The sequence below is a fragment of the Coregonus clupeaformis genome, chromosome 35, assembly GCF_020615455.1.
Source record: "Coregonus clupeaformis isolate EN_2021a chromosome 35, ASM2061545v1, whole genome shotgun sequence".
Taxonomy (NCBI): domain Eukaryota; kingdom Metazoa; phylum Chordata; class Actinopteri; order Salmoniformes; family Salmonidae; genus Coregonus; species Coregonus clupeaformis.
Window position 1 is genome coordinate 10,594,141 of NC_059226.1, and position 23,113 is coordinate 10,617,253.

At 46.6% G+C, this 23,113-nt stretch overlaps 1 protein-coding gene across 1 annotated transcript in view; it reads left to right on the forward strand.

Moving 5' to 3' along the window:
- The window catches only part of LOC121568890 (speckle-type POZ protein), an 80,185-nt gene that overhangs the window by 31,739 nt on the left and 25,333 nt on the right, over nucleotides 1-23,113 (forward strand). Inside the window, exons 3-6 of the mRNA XM_045210813.1 lie at nucleotides 10,717-11,017; nucleotides 11,417-11,538; nucleotides 11,758-11,909; nucleotides 16,831-16,958. Of these exons, the coding sequence (XP_045066748.1) occupies nucleotides 10,940-11,017; nucleotides 11,417-11,538; nucleotides 11,758-11,909; nucleotides 16,831-16,958 (480 nt within the window). The 5' untranslated portion in view covers nucleotides 10,717-10,939. The remainder of the gene's footprint in view (nucleotides 1-10,716; nucleotides 11,018-11,416; nucleotides 11,539-11,757; nucleotides 11,910-16,830; nucleotides 16,959-23,113) is intronic.

A 23,113-nucleotide genomic window follows, 5' to 3' on the forward strand; every position in this document is an offset into this window, starting at 1 on the left:
AGGGAGGTGACCAAGAACCAGATGGTCACTCTGACAGAGCTCCTGGGCTCCTCTATAGAGATTGGAGAACCTTCCAGAACGACAACCATCTCTGCAGCACTCCACCAATCAGGCCTTTATGGTAGAGTGGCCAGACGGAAGCCACTCCTCAGTAAGGCACATGACAGCCCGCTTGGAGTTTGCCAAAAGGCACCTAAAGGACTCTGACCATGAGAAACAAGATTCTCTGGTCTGATGAAACCAAGATTGAACTATTTCGCCTGAATGCCAAGTGTCACGTCTGGAGGAAACCTGGCACCATCCCTATGGTGAAACATGGTGGTGGCAGCATTATACTGTGGGGATATCTTTTAGCGGCAGGGACTGGGAGACTAGTTAGGATCGAGGGAAAGATGAACGGAGCAAAGTACAGAGAGATCCTTGATGAAAACCTACTCCAGAGCGCTCAATACCTCAGACTGGTGCGAAGGTTCACCTTCCAATAGGACAACGACCCTAAGCACACAGCCAAGACAATGCAGGAGTGGCTTCGGGACAAGTCTCTGAATGTCCTTGAGTGGCCAAGCCAGAGCCCGGACTTGAACCCGATCGAACATCTCTGGAGAGACCTGAAAATAGCAGCGACGCCCACATCCAACCTGACAGAGCTTGAGAGGATCTGCAGAGAAGAATGGGAGAAATTCCCCAAATGCAGGTGTGCCAAGCTTGTAACGTCATACCCAAGAACATTCGAGGCTGTAATCGCTGCCAAAGGTGCTTCAAGAAAGTACTGACTAAAGGGTCTGAATACTTATGTAAATGTGATATTTCAGAGGTTAATTTTGTATACATTTGCAAACATTTCTAAACACCTGTTTTTGCTTTGTTATTATGGGGTATTGTGTGTAGATTGATGAGAGAATAAAAAATTAAAAAACTATTTTAGAATAAGGCTGTAACGTAACAAAACCTTTGACCTGTGTCATTGCCAACAAAGGGTATATAACAAAGTATTGAGAAACTTTTGTTATTGACCAAATACTTATTTTCCACCATAATTTGCAACTAAATTCATTAAAAATCCTACAATGTGATTTTCTGGATTTTCTTTTCTCAATTTGTCTGTCATAGTTGACGTGTACCTATGATGAAAATTACAGGCCTCTCTCATCTTTTTAAGTGGGAGAACTTGCACAATTGGTGGCTGACTAAATACTTTTTTTCCCCACTGTACATTTTAGTCATTTAGCAGACGCTCTTATCCAGAGTGACTTACAGTTAGTGAGTGCATTCATTTTTTCATACTGGCCCCCCGTGGGAAACGAACCCACAACCCTGGCGTTGCAAGCGCCATGCTCTACCAACTGAGCTACACGGGGCCACACCACCAAGGTTTCCAGAACCCTTTTGCTGCTGTCTTACATGGTTTAACTAAGGGAAAGCAGTGGTGAAATACAGAATTGAAAGATGTGAGAAAAGTCTGGTAAGCAGACTCCACATCGGCCTGATTATAAACATTTCCCCATGAAATATCATCAATTTATTTTTGTATTAATGTTATCTGAAATTTATCAGAGGATCTTCAAAAGGGGGGCCGCCAGTTGCCCATTCCTGCACTAGGCCGATGGGGAGAGAGCGAAGGGGTGAGGAGAAGAGAGCGGGAGGGGCTGAGTTGGACCAAGGGATGAAGGGGAAGATGGAAATGCCCCTCATTGAAATGGGCCTTTATTGGGCGTCCAGGGAAATGCAGCAGTACCTGAGGCTACGTTCCTGTGCTAGAGCATACTGAAAGTGATTTAAACCACATTAAAATGGAAAACAATGCATGGAGGATTGAAGGAAGGATGGCGGCTGGAGTTTGGGGTGGTTTTGGCCTCATTATGAATATCATACATATCATGATTATGAAAAGCAAATAGATTTAGTAGGAACTGGACTGAGAGGCTGCCATGATGTGAGTGAAGTATTATTTATTTGTGTGGGAAACGTGGTGATGTCTCCAGATTGGGGTTTATAACAAGGAACTGAGGATTGTGGACCGAGACTAGATTTTGAAAATAATTTATTTGAAGAGATAAGGGTTAGGCCTCTGTCAGAAAAACGGCATTTATAGTAGACATTTTATGTAATGTAGCCTACTACATTAGACTGTAAGTGAAGTCTGTCTTAGCTCTTGTATCTGTCAGTGTAGACCAGTCAAGTTGTCAAGGGCAGAAAGGACTGTCACAACAACGTTATATTTCGGGAACAGAAAATAGGCCGAAGGCCTGGCAGCTTTGGTCAGCATATGTTAAAAATAAAACATTTAGGCATATTGATTGTTTCCAGGCGACATGATTTGTGGGAGGAGAGGAATCAAAAGAGAGACAACTGGAGGGTATGGAGAAATTGAGTTTAAGACAGGCTTTGTTTTTGGTCCCTTTATGAGCAAGGACTGCTAATTACCAAGCTCTCTGGTCCTCAAAAAATTTGTTTGAAATCCACTGGATGCGGATAATGGTCCTCTGTAGCTCAGCTGGTAGAGCACGGCGCTTGTAACGCCAAGGTAGTGGGTTCGATCCCCGGGATCACCCATACACAAAAAATGTATGCACGCATGACTGTAAGTCGCTTTGGATAAAAGCGTCTGCTAAATGGCATATTATATATTATATTATATTATATTATAATTGAGGCGAAAGCGTGTTACCTGGCAAAGTCAAACTGAAGGACGTCTACTTCAAAAACATTCTCTAATTCTCCTCTTTTTGTTTGCTTTTTTCCTCTCATGCTCTCCTTTGAATTGTAATTTATAGAGCAGTTTAGAGTATCTCTCTTGGTTGTTTATCGGGTTGCAGTTTTAAGCTCAAAGGAGATTTGGGTCCACATTGAGACACCTTTTTGTTATCTGCAGCAAAAGAGAAAGGGTCGAAGAGGGAGCCTGGGGGATCCCCACTCTGTCTGAAAGCTCTCTTCTTGCTTTACTGATTTGCTTGGAGCTTATTATGGAATTCAAGCGTCTCTTCACGTTTACAGATAGTTACCTCTATGTTTGCAGCTCATGTCCTCTGCCAGGTGTAATGATTGCGTTCACAGATACGAACATGGGCCTTGAGAGCTGTTATATGACTGTAGGAGTGTGGGTTGTAGAGACTTTGTTGAGGGAAGTGCACAGATCAAGGAGAGAATACAGTAGACTGTCTTTTGGGATTTTTCCTGATGGTATGAGCCTTATGGTCCATGTAAGTCTTACTTTTAATTGGGCTCATCCCACTTATGTCATCTGACTTGTTTGGGTGTTAGCCACATGAGTGAATACGTGTGCGTGGTTTTCTGTTTATGTTGATATTCTTGTTCTTGTTTCTGGCAGTTTCTCTTTGTTCACATTTCTCTCTTGGCTAGTCTCTAACCAATGGAGTACCAAATACCAAGAAGGTCACTGTGAGTGAAATTAAATGGATGACCAGAGTTGTTTCCATAACCACCATTAGCAAGTAGCACCATCCATCTAAAATGTGCTGTAACACGGAAGTAACCAATCAGCAGCCTTTCGGGCTCCTCTGTAAGAGACTAATGGAACAATGGAGAAAAAACTGGAAAAAAATTAAACAAGCCGAAGAAAGACCCCCTCTCACTTCATTTGCATTTTAATTATAAATCGCATAATTACACCGAGTAAGGTATCACACCAGCCTCTCTCTCTTCCTCCCAGCTTTGTTCGCTTCATAGGTTAGAAGAACTCTTAACTCCAAGTATTTCTTTAGGGTAGAAAAATAAATAGGTGGAGGAGGAAAACAGCAGATTGCGGCAAAGGTTAAAGCAGCATTACTCTTAGCTCTGCAGTTTGTTGGTTTATACACAATCCATCCTGGCAACTTAATGTGGACGAGATGGATATATAGCTACGGTCTAGAGTTATGTCTGGCCAGAGCCCTTCTATGGCCACTGTCATCTTTAATCGGGAGAAGGTTGGCGCGTTAAGGGCCTCTAAAGCTCACAACCATTTGTCTTTGTCAGGGAATCCTGTCATGTTGGAAAAAGTTATACTTATATGTGGGGTTTGACTGTGCCTATGTGACTGTGTGTGTGAGCTTACATCTGTGAATATTTGTCTGCCCTTACAATTGCACACAGTTAGGGCTTTGTATGATGTGTGTGTGTCTTTGCTTCAGAGGTGTTCTGTTGTGAGTGTAGCTTTAATTGATCCTACTGGAACTGTGTGCAAGGACAAACTGCCAGCAAGGCTTCAGATATGTGACTTAATGAGTGTACAGATAGCAAGGCTTCAGATCTGTGACTTAATGAGAGTACAGATAGCAAGGCTTCAGATCTGTGACTTAATGAGAGTACAGATGTCACAGGTCTGAAGCCTTGCTTTAATGAGAGGGGACTGAGCCACACGGCAGCTGGCCAGCTCTGAGGGGAAGCAGGGAGGGGAGAGGGTTGTGATATAAGACGTGATGGAGCCAAAGAAGGGGTGAGTGTGAGATGAAGGTTTAATGCTATGGCAGCCTTCTGGGGGCTATAGAATGCCAGAGGAGAAAGGGGGATGAGGTGGAGGTATACTGAGCGAAGGTTGGAGATCGCTAGGTTGAGAGTCAGTGATATGGAGCCAGATAGTGATGTAGTGTCATTAGGGCTTTCTCCACGGTTCACATAGGGCTTTTGTCTCTGTGAGCGGCTCTTAATCCATCACGCCCCCTGGTCCTGCCTGCAGCTCTGCAGCCCTGGCTCGGCTCTGACACACTCCAGTGTGTTCCCAGCTCGCCACCGCGCCGCACTGCTCCTTGATGAGGTCATGCTCAACCCTGTCACACGTGTGTGCTCACCTCTGCTCTGCTCTCCTTGCCTCTGGTCTTTGTGTCTGGGGTATCAGGGCTGCTCTGTGCTGAGCTGTCTGGACAGACACAGCTCGGCTTAAATACACCACGACCACCACCTCTTTTTGTCAGAGCTGTACATGTCTGTCAGACAGTTGCTGTACGTTACTCTTCTGACTGTCAAGCCTACCTGTAACTGCACTCAATATATTTTGTATTCTCTTGCCGTTAAGGCCAGTATCTCTTCCTTTCTTTTATTTACTTTAACCATCATAATGCATTATCCTCTCTCCAATCTCTCTTACCTTAGCCTGTTACTCTTTCTTACCTTATCTTTGATTCCTGTATCTGGAAATCAAGTTATCCCGTTACTCTTCCCTGCATGTCACCTCTTCCTGTTCCTTTGACCCCCACTGATGTTCGAGCAGATTATATCCCAGACTCAGTGAGACTCCTAGATCGTATCAGAGCTAAGATCCCACTTCTACTGCTCACCACACAGCAGCCTGCTAGCCTGCAGATGAAATTATACATACTCTAATAGCAGAGTGTTTCAGCGATTAGTTATGACTGGTCGGTCTGTCTAATTGGTGTGGAACCTTCAGTCAGTACCGTGTGTGTTTTTCAAATGGGGTCAGAGCCTTCAGCTGATCGGTCTGGTCTGTACACACTGCTTTAATACGCTCCCTTTCATCGCTCTACCAACCTAGCCGCTTTTAATTCAACCTGACCTTATAATTAGCAGACTTCTTTAACCCTCTGTCAGATGTCTCGCCAGAGCTGGAGGGAAGGAAGGGGTGGGGGAGAAGGGGGGCGATGTTAAAATATGGTAACGAGAATGTAAGTATTTTGATATGTGGATAAACTTCACCCCCCCCCCCCTCTTCCTCTGGCTGCACATCATCCCCCTGGCCAGGTGGTGGCGGTGTCTGGCTGCACGGCGCTAGCTAGCGTGTGTCTTCTCATCCCAGCAGGAAGTGGGCCCGGAGGGAGAGGCTGGTGGGTGGTGCCGTGTATTTGATGTTTCTCTTTCATGTTGCAAGTGAAAGGGAATTTAAATGGAGAGCCGTTATGTGTGTAATGTTGTATTTTTCATAATGAATGTTTTTTCTTCTTCTGAGTAGAGCAGTAGCCAGCTGTAATGAATTCTAGAAGGGGTTCCATCCTCTTCTTCTCTTGTCATCCAGCAGGACCTCCTATTTCACAGCAGGCCTGGCGTCTTTAAGTCCCTGCCATATGTTGTTTAGGCTATATTTAACTATTCTATATGGATGTATTTAGATACTCACTAGTCCAGGGGTGGGGAATCATTTTGGCTTGAGGGCCACCCCAGGATTTCAAAATTCAGCGGAGGGTGGCACAGATTTCTTTCCGGCTGATTTGTTCGTCAAAAGCAATTTGCGGACCAGAGAAAGGACATTTATTTGAAAACATATAGGTCCATTATCATTTCTACGTACATTCTATCTACTATTAGATGTTCAAGAGTGGCCTGGAGTGTTTGTTTTTTTACCCCCACCCCAAATAATAATAAAAAAGAACTCCTCCCCCAGGCCGGATTGAATGAGCTTGCAGGCCGGATTCGGTACTAGAGCCGTATGTTGCCCCCTCCTGCGCTTGTCACTACACAACTTGACTACACTTGCACTAGTGTAGGATTATGTGTGTCTACAAATGTTCAACATATACCCAGGGCTTTGTTCATGTGGGTCGATTTTATTTATGTTTCTCAAAATAGTGTATGTAATATGTTGTGGTTATTAAGAAGTGGACTGTTGAATCTGCAGGCTCTCTCCAAGCTACTGTCCAGCTGTATATTAAGTCTAGGAGAGAGAGGTTGGAGCATCGTTCTGAATGCTTATAGATTGGAATCATGGCTGGTCTGCCATAAATATGAGTAGACTAAACCCCCACTGGTCTGTTCTAGAGAGAAAGAGAACCACTTGAGGTGGGTGGGATGCCCCAACTGTCAGTTAGGCTAACTGAACTCACCTGAGATGACTGAGAAACATTCATATCGCCCCAGGCTCTCCATGTCTCAACAACCTCCTCTGCATCCCTATCTTCTGTTTCTAATGGGAGGGATGGGGAGGACATGACATCATTCAGCTCCTTGGTTTCCTGGGAACTGTTGTCCATATGTCAATGTTTCAGTAACGCACGCACCTCTTAGTGGTGTGATGAAGACTGTGGTGGGAGTGTGATGAAGACTGTGGTGGGAGTGTGATGAAGACTGTGGTGGGAGTGTGATGAAGACTGTGGTGGGAGTGTGATGAAGGCTGTGGTGGGAGTGTGATGAAGGCTGTGGTGGGAGTGTGATGAAGGCTGTGGTGGGAGTGTGATGAAGGCTGTGGTGGGAGTGTGATGAAGGCTGTGGTGGGAGTGTGATGAAGACTGTGGTGGGAGTGTGATGAAGACTGTGGTGGGAGTGTGATGAAGACTGTGGTGGGAGTGTGATGAAGGCTGTGGTGGGAGTGTGATGAAGGCTGTGGTGGAGTGTGATGAAGGCTGTGGTGGGAGTGTGATGAAGACTGTGGTGGGAGTGTGATGAAGACTGTGGTGGGAGTGTGATGAAGACTGTGGTGGGAGTGTGATGAAGACTGTGGTGGGAGTGTGATGAAGACTGTGGTGGGAGTGTGATGAAGACTGTGGTGGGAGTGTGATGAAGACTGTGGTGGGAGTGTGATGAAGACTGTGGTGGGAGTGTGATGAAGACTGTGGTGGGAGTGTGATGAAGACTGTGGTGGGAGTGTGATGAAGACTGGTGGGAGTATGATGAAGACTGGTGGGAGTGTGATGAAGACTGTGGTGGGAGTGTGATGAAGACTGTGGTGGGAGTGTGATGAAGACTGTGGTGGGAGTGTGATGAAGACTGTGGTGGGAGTGTGATGAAGACTGTGGTGGGAGTGTGATGAAGACTGTGGTGGGAGTGTGATGAAGACTGTGGTGGGAGTATGATGAAGACTGTGGTGGGAGTGTGATGAAGACTGTGGTGGGAGTGTGATGAAGACTGTGGTGGGAGTGTGATGAAGACTGTGGTGGGAGTATGATGAAGACTGGTGGGAGTGTGATGAAGACTGTGGTGGGAGTGTGATGAAGACTGTGGTGGGAGTGTGATGAAGACTGTGGTGGGAGTGTGATGAAGACTGTGGTGGGAGGGAGATGTGGACCGTGGTGGGAGGGAGATGTAGACCGTGGTGGGAGGGAGATGTAGACCGTGGTGGGAGGGAGATGTATACCGTGGTGGGAGGGAGATGTAGACCGTGGTGGGAGGGAGATGTATACTGTGGTGGGAGGGAGATGTAGACCGTGGTGGGAGGGAGATGTAGACCGTGGTGGGAGGGAGATGTATACCGTGGTGGGAGGGAGATGTAGACCGTGGTGGGAGGGAGATGTAGACCGTGGTGGGAGGGAGATGTAGACCGTGGTGGGAGGGAGATGTAGACCGTGGTGGGAGGGAGATGTATACTGTGGTGGGAGGGAGATGTATACTGTGGTGGGAGGGAGATGTAGACCGTGGTGAGGAGATACTGTGGTGGGAGGGAGATGTATACTGTGGTGGGAGGGAGATGTAGACCGTGGTGGGAGGGAGATGTAGACCGTGGTGGGAGGGAGATGTATACTGTGGTGGGAGGGAGATGTATACTGTGGTGGGAGGGAGATGTATACCGTGGTGGGAGGGAGATGTAGACCGTGGTGGGAGGGAGATGTAGACCGTGGTGGGAGGGAGATGTATACTGTGGTGGGAGGGAGATGTATACCGTGGTGGGAGGGAGATGTGGAGTGAGGTGAAGACTGGACTGGCAGAGTGCGAGAGGCCTGTCTATGTAGTGAATATAAATGTGCTCCAGGCGTCCTTTCTCCCTCATCCTGTCAGTCCCCACAGCAGCAGACTAGGATGTGATAGGGAAATGAAATGTGGGCGGTAGGCAATCACGCATACGCACATATACACAACCCGTGGGATCACACACAACACACTGACTTTATCTGTTACACACCGGTGCCATCCTTACCTCATACTTTGTCTAGTGATTGTTTTCGGGGGAGCACACAATCCACACAATCTCCTTAACTCTCTCTGACGTACTGCTGTTGTGACCATATTTATTTCCCCCTGCTGTGTGTGTTAGCCCCGGTTAGTCCTACTGTCCATTGGTGCTGACTGTCACCAGCTGAATCACCATGATGAATGAACTGTCTCAATACTTTTTAGTGAGGGAGTACAAGGATTACCAACCACACACACACACACACACACACACACACCCCACTATCTCTAAGTTGTTACTGTCATTTTGCTGCTGCTCAATGAATCAATCCCCAGCTTTATTCTGGTTAAGTGTCATCTGGGTGTATTTAGAAAAGCTGTGAAGTTGTTAGCGACACTGCCAGTATTGTCAGGTTTTCTTAAAGTGGTTCCCTCGTGATAGCTGTTGGCAGCACACACGTTGGGAGACAGTAACCTATACAGAGACAAGAGAGAACACACAGCTTAAGGAAACATACGGGGACACACATGCACACATTTATGCACCCACGCAACGCGCACACTCCGTCAAACAGCAGTTTGCATGTGTGCATGCATTTGTGCACTTACGCTACATATTTGTAACACACATCAACACACACTAGTTCATCCACACAGACTATAATTCATTGTTAGGAAGTCTCAGGTAATTTAAATTGCAAATCAGTGGCACCTTGTTCTCCATCTTTTGTGATTCATATTGTATTGTTTTACTGAGCAATAATGGCACCAGTGTTTTTCATCAGATACAAAAGAAGAAACAGGGGGAGGGCAGTGAAGATCAGATCCAACTGAAAGTTATCTCTAAACATTCATAAAGTCCTGTCTGCGTCCGTGGAGGTCTTATTTCGTTCCCTCTTCCTTTCACTCACACACACACACGCACAGTTTCTGGGAAGTTTTCCAGGTCCTGAACTTCCCTTTCAATCAGCCACTAATTAAGAAGCAAAGTGAAGGGATCGTCTGGCTGCGAGACAGGGGGACTTGCAGGTTGACTGAGAAAAGAGAGAAAAGAGGAGACTTTGCCCTGAGACCCTGTGATAGCTTCAATTTGACATGCAGGATGAGTGAGAAAAGAGAGAAAGGGGCAGGGGAGAAATTAGAGAAAAGTGAACAGAAGATCATTTGTTGATTTTATTTAACCTTTATTAACCAGGCAAGTCAATTAAGAACACATTCTTCTTCTATTCCCAGGGGTCTTCTGTGGTTCTGTAAAGGTGATATTGAAGAGAAGTAATTGGATAAAGTCACAGTTCTCTCTCTGCATAGATTGCAGATCTGTGGTTCAGCTGAAGTCAATGCTGTTTTTCTATTGTGGCTGTATTCACACATTTACCTTGAAAAACAGAGTGAATAACTTGTGCACACACACACACACACACACACACACACACACACACACACACACACACACACACACACACAGATTGGGAGAAGTTTGCACATTTTGGAATAGGCTATGTCCTTTCCTAGTCAATGTGGTCTTTGAAAGTTTTATCTGACCTTGTGTAGGCTACTTGAGTGAGTGGAGATTGGCAGGTAGGCGTGGGATGAAAGTCTTAAGCCTTGCTCTTCACTCTCAGCCACGGCACACAGCGACAGATCAGCTGGCTGGCTGGCTGGCTGGCTTGCGCTCCACTCAAAGCAAAAGAAAGGCAGACCCACAGGCAGATAAACAAAGGCTTTTCTCACTGAAGCCGAGCGAGCGAATGCAGAGGCCCTTTGAAAACAAATGAATTCAGAGTTGTTTTGTCCTACTTACTGAGCAATACCGCTCAATTACACTAACGGCTCAATTACAATTAGCCTTTTAAAAGTACTGTGTATGCTATGCATGCAAGCACACACAAACACACACACACACACTGACTATAACACCTATGATAATGCCACACTCTCTGGTTGTAGGTTGTAGGGTGCTGCTGCCTGTGGCTGTGGGTTCCCTGGACGTTCCTCAGACGTTCTCCTTGTCTGGACCCTGGTGCTGTGTGTGGAGGACTGGAGGTGTTAGTGTGTGTGGTGGTCTGGTTGAATACTTAGCCCATTCGGTGGTGTTGTTGGGCTCAGCCAACCCCCCCACGCTGCCCCCCTCCTGGCTGGTGCTCAGGCCTCCCCCGCCTCAACGCTGGCGATGTCAAGAGTCCCGAGTCCCCCTCCCCCCGCGGACATGTCCAGCGGCCCTGTTGCTGAGAGCTGGTGTTACACTCAGGTAAGGCTGGGTGTGCGTGTGTGTACATGTATCTATTTTTCTATGTACATGTTTGTGTTTACTTGTACCTGTGTGTCAGTCTGGACTGCCAGTGCTGGTGTTTTTGACACGCCTGTTTAAAGAAGGATGTTTTGTTTTCTATTGATGTGTTTTTTCATCATCATCTCCTCTCTCTGTCCTTGCAAAATCGTTTTTTGTTGCAGCTTTTTAATATCCTTTCTTCTCCCCCTGTTTGTTGTCAGTGTTTATTGAGATGAAAGGCAGGTTTGATGTGTGGTTTTGAAGTCCAGGCTGACCAACCAGCCACTTAGCTACCTGTATGGAATAGATAAATAAATTAAAGTCATCATGTCTGATTCCTGCCGTGTGTTTGTGTGTGTCTCCCCCTACCTCTGTTAGATCAAAGTGGTGAAGTTCTCCTACATGTGGACTATCAACAACTTCAGCTTTTGTCGTGAGGAGATGGGCGAGGTCATCAAGAGCTCCACCTTCTCTTCTGGAGCCAATGACAAGCTTAAATGGTGAGTGGAGGCGGGGCCAAGAAGTGGGCACTATGGATAAGCCGTAGGGGACTACAGGACCAGTAGCTTGTCCATGATGGATCTGATTTGAACTCCTAAGTATATTGAACTGGTATTATTCTATTGGACTGTTAATGAGCATAGTTGACTGACTTTGTCTCTGTATGACTGGGTCTGATGATCACTGATGCTGATGCTGTTCCCTCCCTCTGTGTCAAGGTGTTTGCGTGTAAACCCTAAAGGTCTGGACGAGGAGAGTAAAGACTACCTGTCCCTCTACCTGCTCCTGGTCAGCTGTCCCAAGAGCGAAGTGCGCGCCAAGTTCAAGTTTTCCATCCTCAACGCCAAGGGAGAGGAGACTAAGGCCATGGGTGAGTCGCACTTGATTTGAGTTTAGTTGGATCCCCATTAGCTAACGCCATGACGACAGCTAGTCTTCCTGGGGTCCGACACATGACGAAAAAGGCATTACAGACAAAAATACTTTACAATTTACATACAGTTAAATAACATTAACAAGTAGATATTGCAGACATTTAAAATAACTGAAAGGTAACATTTAACAGTCAATCCAGGGGTCAGTATCTGTCCAGTCATATGGTCAATCTTAGTAGATGTACTTGTAATGTTTTCTTGAATGTGAATACATTTTTCGCTTAGGAAATATTTGTCCCCAACAACCCACCCTCTCTATAGGGTCAGTGGTGCTCTGTCATTGTAGTCCCATAGTGTACCTGGCTTGATATTATGCTGGTGTGAGAGAGGTCATGTGATAACAGAACAACATACTTATAAGAATCCACTCTTGAACCTCTCAGCCCAAACATGTAGCTTGGCAGTAGAAAATGGAAGACATGTTTCCGATGGAAACAAGGTTAGAAAGTTTCAGAGCTTTATTACCGGTGTCTTTGAGGTTTACTAAGTGAGTGTGTGTATAGGAGGGGGTGAGGGAGCCAAAGTGTGTCTAATTCAGTGTGTGGCCCGAGGTGTTAATAGCCATATGGGTGTGTATAATCACTGCAGGTGGGATTCGTCTCCCCCCCCCACACACACACACACACACTTTTAATTCAAAGTAGCATGGGGCAATATTTGATTTTAATTTAAAAAGAACCAACCTTTTTAGAAAGTCATCTGCCTCTTCGCCTCTTATCTGGCTGATGAATTGGAAAGGAAACGTGTTTCTTCCAATGCCTACTCTTTTTAATTAGGTTATGTTATGGGGAGGAAAAGCAAACTTGTTGTGTGGAATTGAATTAGAGTGGGCCAGATGTGACCGCTTCCTGGTTATCAGGCTCTCTACCTGGTTGGTTGTCTCTCCTCCGGCACCCCGTCGAGCACAGGAAGTATGGAAGGAGGAGAGGAGAGGAGAGGAGAGGGGCAGAGGAGGAATGTTTGTATCGGAGGTGTATGCAGCAAGACTGTTTACAACCCCCCGCCGTGCAGGTCATGTAGAAAGGGAAATCGTTTTCCTGCTGAGAAACATCTACCGCGTGAACTCAACTCCTCACTCCCTCTTTCTCACACACTTTCACTCTCTTTGTTCTACACTCTCACTCCATCTTCATTGTGGCAGTGCTTTTTCACCCTCTCTCAACAACAACACGTTCACAAACACTACTGTTATGAAACAGGCCCTGTGTCTCATACTGTAATTGTGCATCAAGCTCATTTGAGAGGCTCTTAAGGTACAGTTAATGCATAGTGGGCTGTGTCCATGTCGCTGTACCACTCTAAGGGGGACAGCAGTAGCCTGCAGAGTGGGTGGTAAACACCACCTGGAGCCGTTTCATTCCTTCACTCGGTCAGCTCACCTGAATCTGCCTCTCCACATGACCACTGAAAGAGATTAAGGATGGAGAATGGTGAGAAAATGTCTTATCTTCTGTTCTCCTCTTCGTGTCTCTGGGGGGTTTGCTGTAAATGGTGTTCTTTGGTGGTACAACCCCCCCGCCCTCACATAGTATCGACACGGCTAGAAGGAACATCGTTACACATGTTTGTGCTGACACTTGCTTATAGAGCTCATTCTTCAATAGAGATTAGATTTTCTTTGTGAATGGCGTATGTGTGTGTGTGTGCGCGTTTATGTGTGCCTGTGTATTTGTGGTGTGTGTGTGTGAGCGAGCGAGCAAGCAAGCATGTGTGCCTGCCTTCCTGGTTATATGCCAGCCTATGTAGATGTGTGTGTATAAGGAGTGTGGGGTTGATGCAAATGCAGGTACTCCATTACATATATTGAAGCATTGTCTATCATGCTGTTAGACATTGGACTGAATGTGTACTGTATTTAATGAATGGGTTTTAGACTAAAGGGCAGCAATTGAAGTGGAGGGAAGAAGTGGGATGGGGATGTAGGCAGTAGTGGTTGGGAGGATGGGGTTGGAGTTGTGAGTGTCAACGTCAGTGTGTGTGAATGTTTGAATGTGTTTGTGTAATGGGGGAAAATATCCAGGCTCCTTTGGGATTCTCTAAACCTCCTTACGGAGAACAGATGATCGCCCACGGAGGGAGGGATTAGAATTGTGTTTTGAACTGATGTACATACTGTACATTACCCACACTTTCTCTGTCATGCCTGCACACACAATCTCTTGGTGTGACCCCCACTATTGAGGAGTGCTCTGCTGTTGGCCCAGAGTGTGTGATGTTTGCCAGCCAGTGTTCTGGGCGACCTTCTCACTGTGTGTGCCAACCAGGCCCCTGAGCCACAGCCTGAATATGTATGCCATGCTCTCTAAAACACCCTGGCACTCCTCTCTCGCTCGCTCTGACTCCAGCTTTCCGTTCTCCTCTCTGAAACTCTGTCCCGGTCTCTCTCTCCTTCCCATTTCTAAATCAGCATTTCTTTCCATCCATCTACATATCTCACCTCACATGCTACCCCTCTGCCTGCACTGTTTGAGTGACAGGCTTCCATCTCTATTCTTCTCACTCACCCCCCTCCTCTTCTCCTATTTGTTATTCCTGGTGTGTTCCTCCCCTCCTGACTCGGTGGCCCCAGCCTGCTGTGACCCGACCGTGACCACTTGCGGTCTGACCTGCGGTTGATCCCCTGCCAGGGTGAGGTTCTGGTCCTGCTCAGGAGACCCAGTGGAGGCTGCAGGGTCAGCTGAGCTCAGCTTAATACACACACACACACACGCACACACACACACACACACACGCGCACAGGCACACACACACACGTGCACACAGACATACACCTTAGTGTGGAGAGTGAGCAGGGACTTAGCAGTGAGCCGTGGAGGGGAAATCTCACCTCTCTCCCTCTTCCTGCCGTAGGACTCCTCTCACCCTTTCTCCTCCGTACTCTGTGCTCCGGTTCTCTCCCTTCCTCTTCCCAGCTAGCCTTCTCTCTCTCCTCCCACTGTCCTCACACCTCAGTTTAGGCTGAGACCCAACCCAGTAGGAAGTTGTCACAGGTTGCTGGTCTTCTTCCATATACCCTGATAACACTGAGAACCCACCACCACACAGGGAGAGGAGCTGCTGGCCAGGGGACCATGCCTGAGTCTCTCTCGCATATCAGAAAGGACGGAAAAGAAAGGAAATAGAAAAAAGGCAGACAAAGGTTTGAGACAAACAGGCAGATGAGGATGAGGCAAAGATGCAGTGCTTTTGCGCTGTGTGTTTGTGTGTATCCAACCATACACTACTTGGCATGTCATGACCACAGAAGTTTGACGTGGCCTTCAACAACACAGGTTTCAGATGAGAGAGAGTGAGAGACTGACACAAAGCCTTTAAATGAAACGCTTCTGACATCAGTTCCTGTTATGCAGAGAGGAAAAGAGGAGAGTGACGATGAATAAAGAAGAGGAGAGAAAAGAGCCTTTGGAGTGTTTGGATTTCTGTCAGTCTGAGAGGGGGTGGCTGTCAGGGCCTGTTTGGAGCCCGTCTCCAGAGGGGGGATTAGAGGGAGAGGACTCCCTGATTGAGCACTGGGGTGGAGAACTGCATATGCACTCAACTCCATCACTGCCTGCATGCGTCCAGAATGGCAGCATATTCCTTATTCCATATAACCCATAGGGCTCTGTTCAATATAGTGCACTATAAACGGAATAGGGTGCCATTTGGGACACAGCCCCTGCTTGCCTGCCTGGTTGGCTGCTGTACCCACCACTGCATCATACCGCTGCTGGTGGATTTGACATAGCGCTTACAGCAGAGCTGTTACCCCATCTGAATGACTCCCACTGGGATCTGGCAGGAGATCTCTTAAGGCTTGGACACACCAGTAGCGTTTGCTGGCCGATGGTACTTTGCACCTCTGAACAGTGCCGGCTGTAATTTGCAAACCGATTCTTCATGTAGAATCGCGCGAAAACGTCTGCAGCCAGACGTCCATCAGCAGGTGGTCCCTAAAACACACCACCCCAAACGAGCGGCAGACGAACGGCAGATCGACAATCGGCCTGGTGTGTGTGGTTCTTTAGGCCCTAGGGACCCTCATCCTATACTGCAGGAGATACATGCCCTACAGGAGCTTCTTAGGATCCTGTCATACTATACATGACGAGATCTTTATGTGAAGTTTAATTGGAGATCTTTGAGAGGGTCTTGGAGGAGTAAAATCTCTGAGCAGGGAATTCATTGTGATCTGACTTGGCAGACGCTTTGATCCAAAGCCACTTACAGTAAAGTGAGGCCATTTATATTTGTAGTATGTGATCCCTGAGGGACTTGAACCCATGACCTTGGCATTGTTAGCATCACACTCTTACCAACTGGGCCACCAGAACCACCATGGTACAGCAACGTCTGACTCTAGTCATTGTGATATGTACGGTGAGTATGTCCTCAGTGTTTGTGTCCCAAATGGCACCCTATTCCCTACATAGTGCACTACTTTTGTAGTACACTATATGGGGAAAGGGGTGCCATTCTGGACGCAGCCAGTGTGTGTAAGTATTCCTGGTGAAGGACCGGATGAAGGCATTTCTCCAGTGTGTTTGTAGTGCCCAGAATCCCTCCCTGCCTCTCCTCAGGCAGACATACTTGGCAGTCCATAAGCACATTATAATGGGAGGCTTTGATCCCTGCTTATCCCACCTGCTTATCGTGCTTGTGTGCGTGAGTGCGTGCCAGAGATGAGAGAGTGTGTAAAAAATGTGTGGCATCGTTTTCTTATGAGGTGTTAAATGTCCCCTGCAGGTGACACTAACTTCATTCAACCTCCTCCTGTCTTGTCGGGCTGTGCTCACTCTCTCTCTCTCTCTCTCCTTTCTCATGGTCATGACACACACACACATGCACTAACTGTCTGTGTGTTGTTCCCCTTTACAGAGAGCCAGAGGGCGTACCGGTTTGTCCAGGGGAAGGACTGGGGCTTTAAGAAGTTCATCAGGAGAGACTTCCTGCTGGACGAGGCCAATGGGCTGCTGCCTGACGACAAGCTCACTCTCTTCTGTGAGGTAGGACACAAGTTCACACAACATAGAGATACAGGTAACTGCCAAAATAAAGGAAATAAGGTGAATGAGGGATTCAAAGTACAGTGAGGGAAAAAAGTATTTGATCCCCTGCTGATTTTGTACGTTTGCCCACTGACAAAGACATGATCAGTCTAATTTTAATGGTAGATTTATTTGAACAGTGAGAGACAGAATAACGCATGTCAAAAATGTTATAAATTGATTTGCATTTTAATGAGGGAAATAAGTATTTGACCCCTCTGCAAAACATGACTTAGTACTTGGTGGCAAAACCCTTGTTGGCAATCACAGAGGTCAGACGTTTCTTGTAGTTGGCCACCAGGTTTGCACACATCTCAGGAGGAATTTTGTTCCACTCCTCTTTGCAGATCTTCTCCAAGTCATTAAGGTTTCGAGGCTGACGTTTGGCAACTCGAACCTTCAGCTCCCTCCACAGATTTTCTATGGGATTAAGGTCTGGAGACTGTCTAGGCCACTCCAGGACCTTAATGTGCTTCTTCTTGAGTCACTCCTTTGTTGCCTTGGCTGTGTGTTTTGGGTCATTGTCATGCTGGAATACCCATCCACGACCCATTTTCAATGCCCTGGCTGAGGGAAGGAGGTTCTCACCCAAGATTTGACGGTACATGGCCCCGTCCATTGTCCCTTTGATGCAGTGAAGTTGTCCTGTCCCCTTAGCAGAAAAATACCCCCAAAGCATAATTTTTCCACCTCCATGTTTGACGGTGGGGATGGTGTTCTTGGGGTCATAGGCAGCATTCCTCCTCCTCCAAACACGGCGAGTTGAGTTGATGGCGAAGAGCTCGATTTTGGTCTCATCTGACCACAACACTTTCACCCAGTTCTCCTCTGAATCATTCAGATGTTCATTGGCAAACTTCAGACGGGCCTGTATATGTGCTTTCTTGAGCGGGGGGACCTTGCGGGCGCTGCAGGATTTCAGTCCTTCACGGCGTAGTGTGTCACCAATTGTTTTCTTGGTGACTATGGTCCCAGCTGCCTTGAGATCATTGACAAGATCCTCCCGTGTAGTTCTGGGCTGATTCCTCACCGTTCTCATGATCATTGCAACTCCACGAGGTGAGATCTTGCATGGAGCCCCAGGCCGAGGGAGATTGACAGTTATTTTGTGTTTCTTCCATTTTGCGAATAATCGCACCAACTGTTGTCACCTTCTCACCAAGCTGCTTGGCGATGGTCTTGTAGCCCATTCCAGCCTTGTGTAGGTCTACAATCTTGTCCCTGACATCCTTGGAGAGCTCTTTGGTCTTGGCCATGGTGAAGAGTTTGGAATCTGATTGATTGATCGCTTCTGTGGACAGGTGTCTTTTATACAGGTAACAAGATGAGATTAGGAGCACTCCCTTTAAGAGTGTGCTCCTAATCTCAGCTCGTTACCTGTATAAAAGACACCTGGGAGCCAGAAATCTTTCTGATTGAGAGGGGGTCAAATACTTATTTCCCTCATTAAAATGCAAATCAGTTTAACATTTTTGACATGTGTTTTTCTGGATTTTTTTGTTGTTATTCGGTCTCTCACTGTTCAAATAAACCTACCATTAAAATTATAGACTGATAATTTCTTTGTCAGTGGGCAAACGTACAAAATCAGCAGGGGATCAAATACTTTTTTCCCTCACTGAAAACAGGTGCGGTTTCTGAGTTAATTATGCAATTAACATCCCATCATGCTTAGGGTCATGTATAAAAATGCCCAGTTGCCCATTATTTTGAGTACCATGGCTAGAAGAAGAGATCTCAGTGACTTTGAAAGAGGGGTCTCAAAGGAGCATAGGGGGTTTAAAGGGTGTGTGTCTGTCACCAGATCTCAACCCAATTGAACACTTTATAGGAGATTCTGGAGTGGCGCCTGAGACAGCGTTTTCCAACACCATCAACAAAATACTAAATGATGGAATTTCTCTGTGTAGAATGGTGTCAAGGCGCATTGAAGCTGTTCTGGCAGCTCATTGTGGCCCAACGCCCTATTAAGACACTGTTACTGTTTCCTTTATTTTGGCAGTTACCTGTATCTCTATAGACTGGTTGGTCATTTAGCAACAAAGCCGACTTGTGAGCAAAACAGACGGGGTTGGCTTAGATTGTTGATAACATGTAAACTATATTTTGTCTCCAATGTTTATTGAAAACATAAATAAAGTTGCACAATGAGAACTTGTCTCTCAAAGACATTGTTACAGTTGTTGGTTAGCTATCTAGCTAGCAGATTTTAGCCATATTAGCATAGATGTGACATCAGCCAAAACACCTCAAAACAAGACATGGTATCAAGAACAAGATCAAATGAGCTGAAACAATGTGACCTGACCAGGAAAACCTCTGGGTCCTAGTGATGGGTCATCACTAGTTACCACAGCCACAAAGTCATAAACCCTGTCTATTGCTACAATTTCTCTTCGCTAACCCTAACCACACTGCTAACCTTATTTCCTAATCTTAAATTGAGACCAAAAAGCAAATGTTTGTTTTCAGGAGTTACGATTTAGCCCATTTTAATTTTTGTGGCTGTGGAAACTAGTGGAAACCCTATGAATGGGCTATAACTAGGTGTCAGAGTTTTTCCTGATCAGGTCAAATTATTAGGAAAACGCCTGGCTCTAACTGATACATGTATGTGTGATGTGTGCATGTTCTGTGACAAAAGCACCTGTGTGTCTGTGTGACTCCCTCTCTCCAGCTCCATGCTGATTCTCATTCTGTCAATTTGTCAGTAGGGCTCAGATCAGATGCTGTGTAGTGTTGGGTGCTGTTGTTGCCCTCCTGTAGCTCAGTTGGTAGAGCATGGCGCTTGCAACGCCCGGGTTGTGGGTTCGTCTCCCACGGGGGGCCAGTATGAAAAATGTATGCACTCACTAACTGTATGTCGCTCTGGATAAGAGTGTCTGCTAAATGACTAAAATGTAAAATGATATCCCCTGTCATTACTAGGCTGTAACAGAGGGGGCAGCAGAGGTCAACCTTCCCTCCCTCTCTCTGTCTCTCTCTCTCCGCTCTCGCTCGCTCTCTCTCTGTGTGTGTGTGTGTCTCTGTCTCTCTCTGTGTCTCTCTCTTTGTCTCTCTCTCTCACTTTCTGGATATGTTAATGTCCTCGTTGTAATGCATGTGCCCATAAATGTTTAAAAAGCATGGCAGTGGCTGTTTAAAACAATCCTAATTAACCCTGCGGGGGTATGGTGCTGGAAACCATGTCTTGAAGTTTCCCCATGTTTGTTACGAGAGAGAGAGGAGCGATGTGCAAGTCTGTTTAAAGTGTTTCCAAACTGGGCCTATTGACTGAGGAGTAGGAGGGGCATAGCAGCTACTACAGAGCCATGTTGGGGGGTGGGTGGAGAGGTGTGTGTGTGTGACTGCGTGTACTGTGCCTGTGTATGTGAGAGAGGCTTGGCATAGAGAGAGTACTTCAACACAGCCCTCTCCAGTGGTGTGAGGCTGCTGGGTGGTTGTAGTAATGGGTGGCTGCGCCTCGTCTGTAAATCTCTGGTAATTACACCAGCTCCATTAATGAGGAAACCAATGTGGGTTACTGTGTGGTTTAGGGCTGGGCGGTATACCGTATTTTACTATATACCAGCATTGCTGCATAGACCGGTTTGGGTTTTTACTTTACCTTCTATAACGGTATTTGAATGTTTGGTTTGTGATATGCCGTGTGTAACGTCCATTTTTATTGTTTACACCGCTACTTGAGTCATCCCGCTCCACTTTCTCTCTCAATTCCGCTTTCCTCACAGACCTAGCCCCACCACCTGTCACTCAAGGAGCACATTTGTTGTTGCTTGACCATGAGACACTTGTGTTAAGTCTGCATCGTCAATGCAGCACATGCAACAATATTAATGACAACGATGTTGCTTCTTAATAATAAATCCACAAGCGTTCTATCATTAATTACACTGTTAGTTTGTGTTTCTTACATCTGCAAACAGCTAGTTTGTCTTTTCTTAGCAAGTTTTAGCTAAATCGTGTTAGCCGATAATGCTAATCGCTAGTTAGCTGGCTAGCTAGCTAGCTAGTTAATAAATGTACTGAATCAGAGCGAACTTAGCTAGCTAGTACAGCCTGATATGAGTTTTGGTGTAGGCCTAAATATGCATATTGTTTGTGCAACAGTATCTTCTAAATGAAAGAGGAATAGGCAAAGCATGAATATGTTAGCTACATGAAGAAACATTTAATGTAGCCAAAGATGATGGATTCGGCTATTTCAGCCACACCCCTTGCTGACAGGTGTATAAAATCGAGCACACAGCCATGCAATCTCCGTAGACAAACATTGGCAGTAGAATGGTCTTTTCCAACAAGTCAGTTCGTCAAATTTCTGCCCTGTTAGAGCTGCCCTGGTCAACTCGAAGTGCTGTTATTGTGAAGTGGAAACTTCTAGGAGCAACAACGGCTTAGCCGCGAAATTGTAGGCCACACAAGCTCACAGAACGGGACCTCCAGGTGCTGAAGCGCGTAAATATTATCTGTCAGTTGCAACACTCACTACCAAGTTCGGCCATGGAAGCAACGTCGGCACAAGAACTGTTCATCGGGAACTTCATGAAATGGGTTTCCATGGCCGAGCAGCCGCACATAAGCATAAGATCACCCTGCACAATGTCAAGCGTCGGCTGGGGTGTTGTAAAGCTCGCCGCCATTGGACTCTGGAGCAGTGGAAACGCGTTCTCTGGAGTGATGATTCATACTTCACCATCTGGCAGTCCGACGGACAAATCTGGTTTTGGTGGATGCCAGGAGAAGGCTACCTGCCCAAATGCATAGTGCCAACTATAAAGTTTGGTGGTGGAGGAATAATGGTCTGGGGCTGTTTTTCATGGTTCGGGCTAGGCCCCTTAGTTCCAGTGAAGGGAAATCTTAACTCTACAGCATACAATGACATTCTAGATGATTCTGTGCTTCCAACTTTGTGGCAACAGTTTTGGGAAGGCCCTTTCCTGTTTCAGCATGACAATGTCCCCGTGCACAAAGCGAGGTCCATACAGAAATGGTTTGTCGAGATCGTGTGGAAGAACTTGACTGCCCTGACCTCAACTCCATCGAACAGCTTTGGGATGAATTGGAACGACAACTGTGAGCCAGGCCTAATCGCCCAACATCGGTGCCTGATCTCACTAATGCTCTTGTGGCTGAATGGAAGTCCCCGAAGCAATGTTCCAACATCTAGTGGAAAGTGTTCCCAGAAGAGTGGAGGCTGTTATAGCAGCAAAGGGGGGACCATCTCCATATTAATGCCCATGATTTTGGAATGAGATATCGCCCAGCCCTAGTGTGGGTTACTGTAGTGAGTTAGTGACCCTGGAATAAATGATGACGGTGCTACCACAAGGTCTGGTAGTGTAAAGTACTTCAATATTCCTGGTCCTTGTTCTCCCTGTGATGCAGTCTTACCTACCATCAGAGACCTGGCTCCTTGTTCTCCCTGTGATGCAGTCTTTACTACCATCAGATACCTGGTCCTTGTTCTCCCTGTGATGCAGTCTTACCTACCATCAGAGACCTGGCTCCTTGTTCTCGCCTCCTCTCATTCTGTTTCCTTCTCTTTTTTTTTCTCTTTCTCCCTTTTCTCTCTCGTTCTCTTTCTCTCTCTCTCCACTCTTTCTCTCTCCTTTTGTGAGAATGCTTTTCATTGACTACAGCTCAGCGTTCAACACCATTGTCCCCTCCAAGCTCGGCACCAAGCTTAGGACCCTGGGACTGAACATCTCCCCCTGTATCTGGATCCTGGACTTCCTGGTGGGCCGACCCCAGGTGGTGAAGGGTAGGCAACATCACGTCCGCCACACTGACCCTCAACACGGGTGCCCCACAGGGGTGTGTGCTTAGTCCCCTCCTGTACTTCCTGTTCACACACGACTGCATGGCCACACACGACTCTAACACCATCATTAAGTTTGCTGACGATACGACGGTGGTAGGCCTGATCACCGGCGACGATGAGACAGCCTACAAGGAGGAGATTGGTGACCTGGCAGTGTGGTGGCGGGACAACAACCTCTCCCTCAACGTCAGTAAGATCAAGGAGCTGATCATGGACTGCAGTAAACGGGAGGGCGGGCGAGCACTCCCCCATCCACATCGACGGGGCTAAAGTGGAGCGGGTTGAGAGCTTC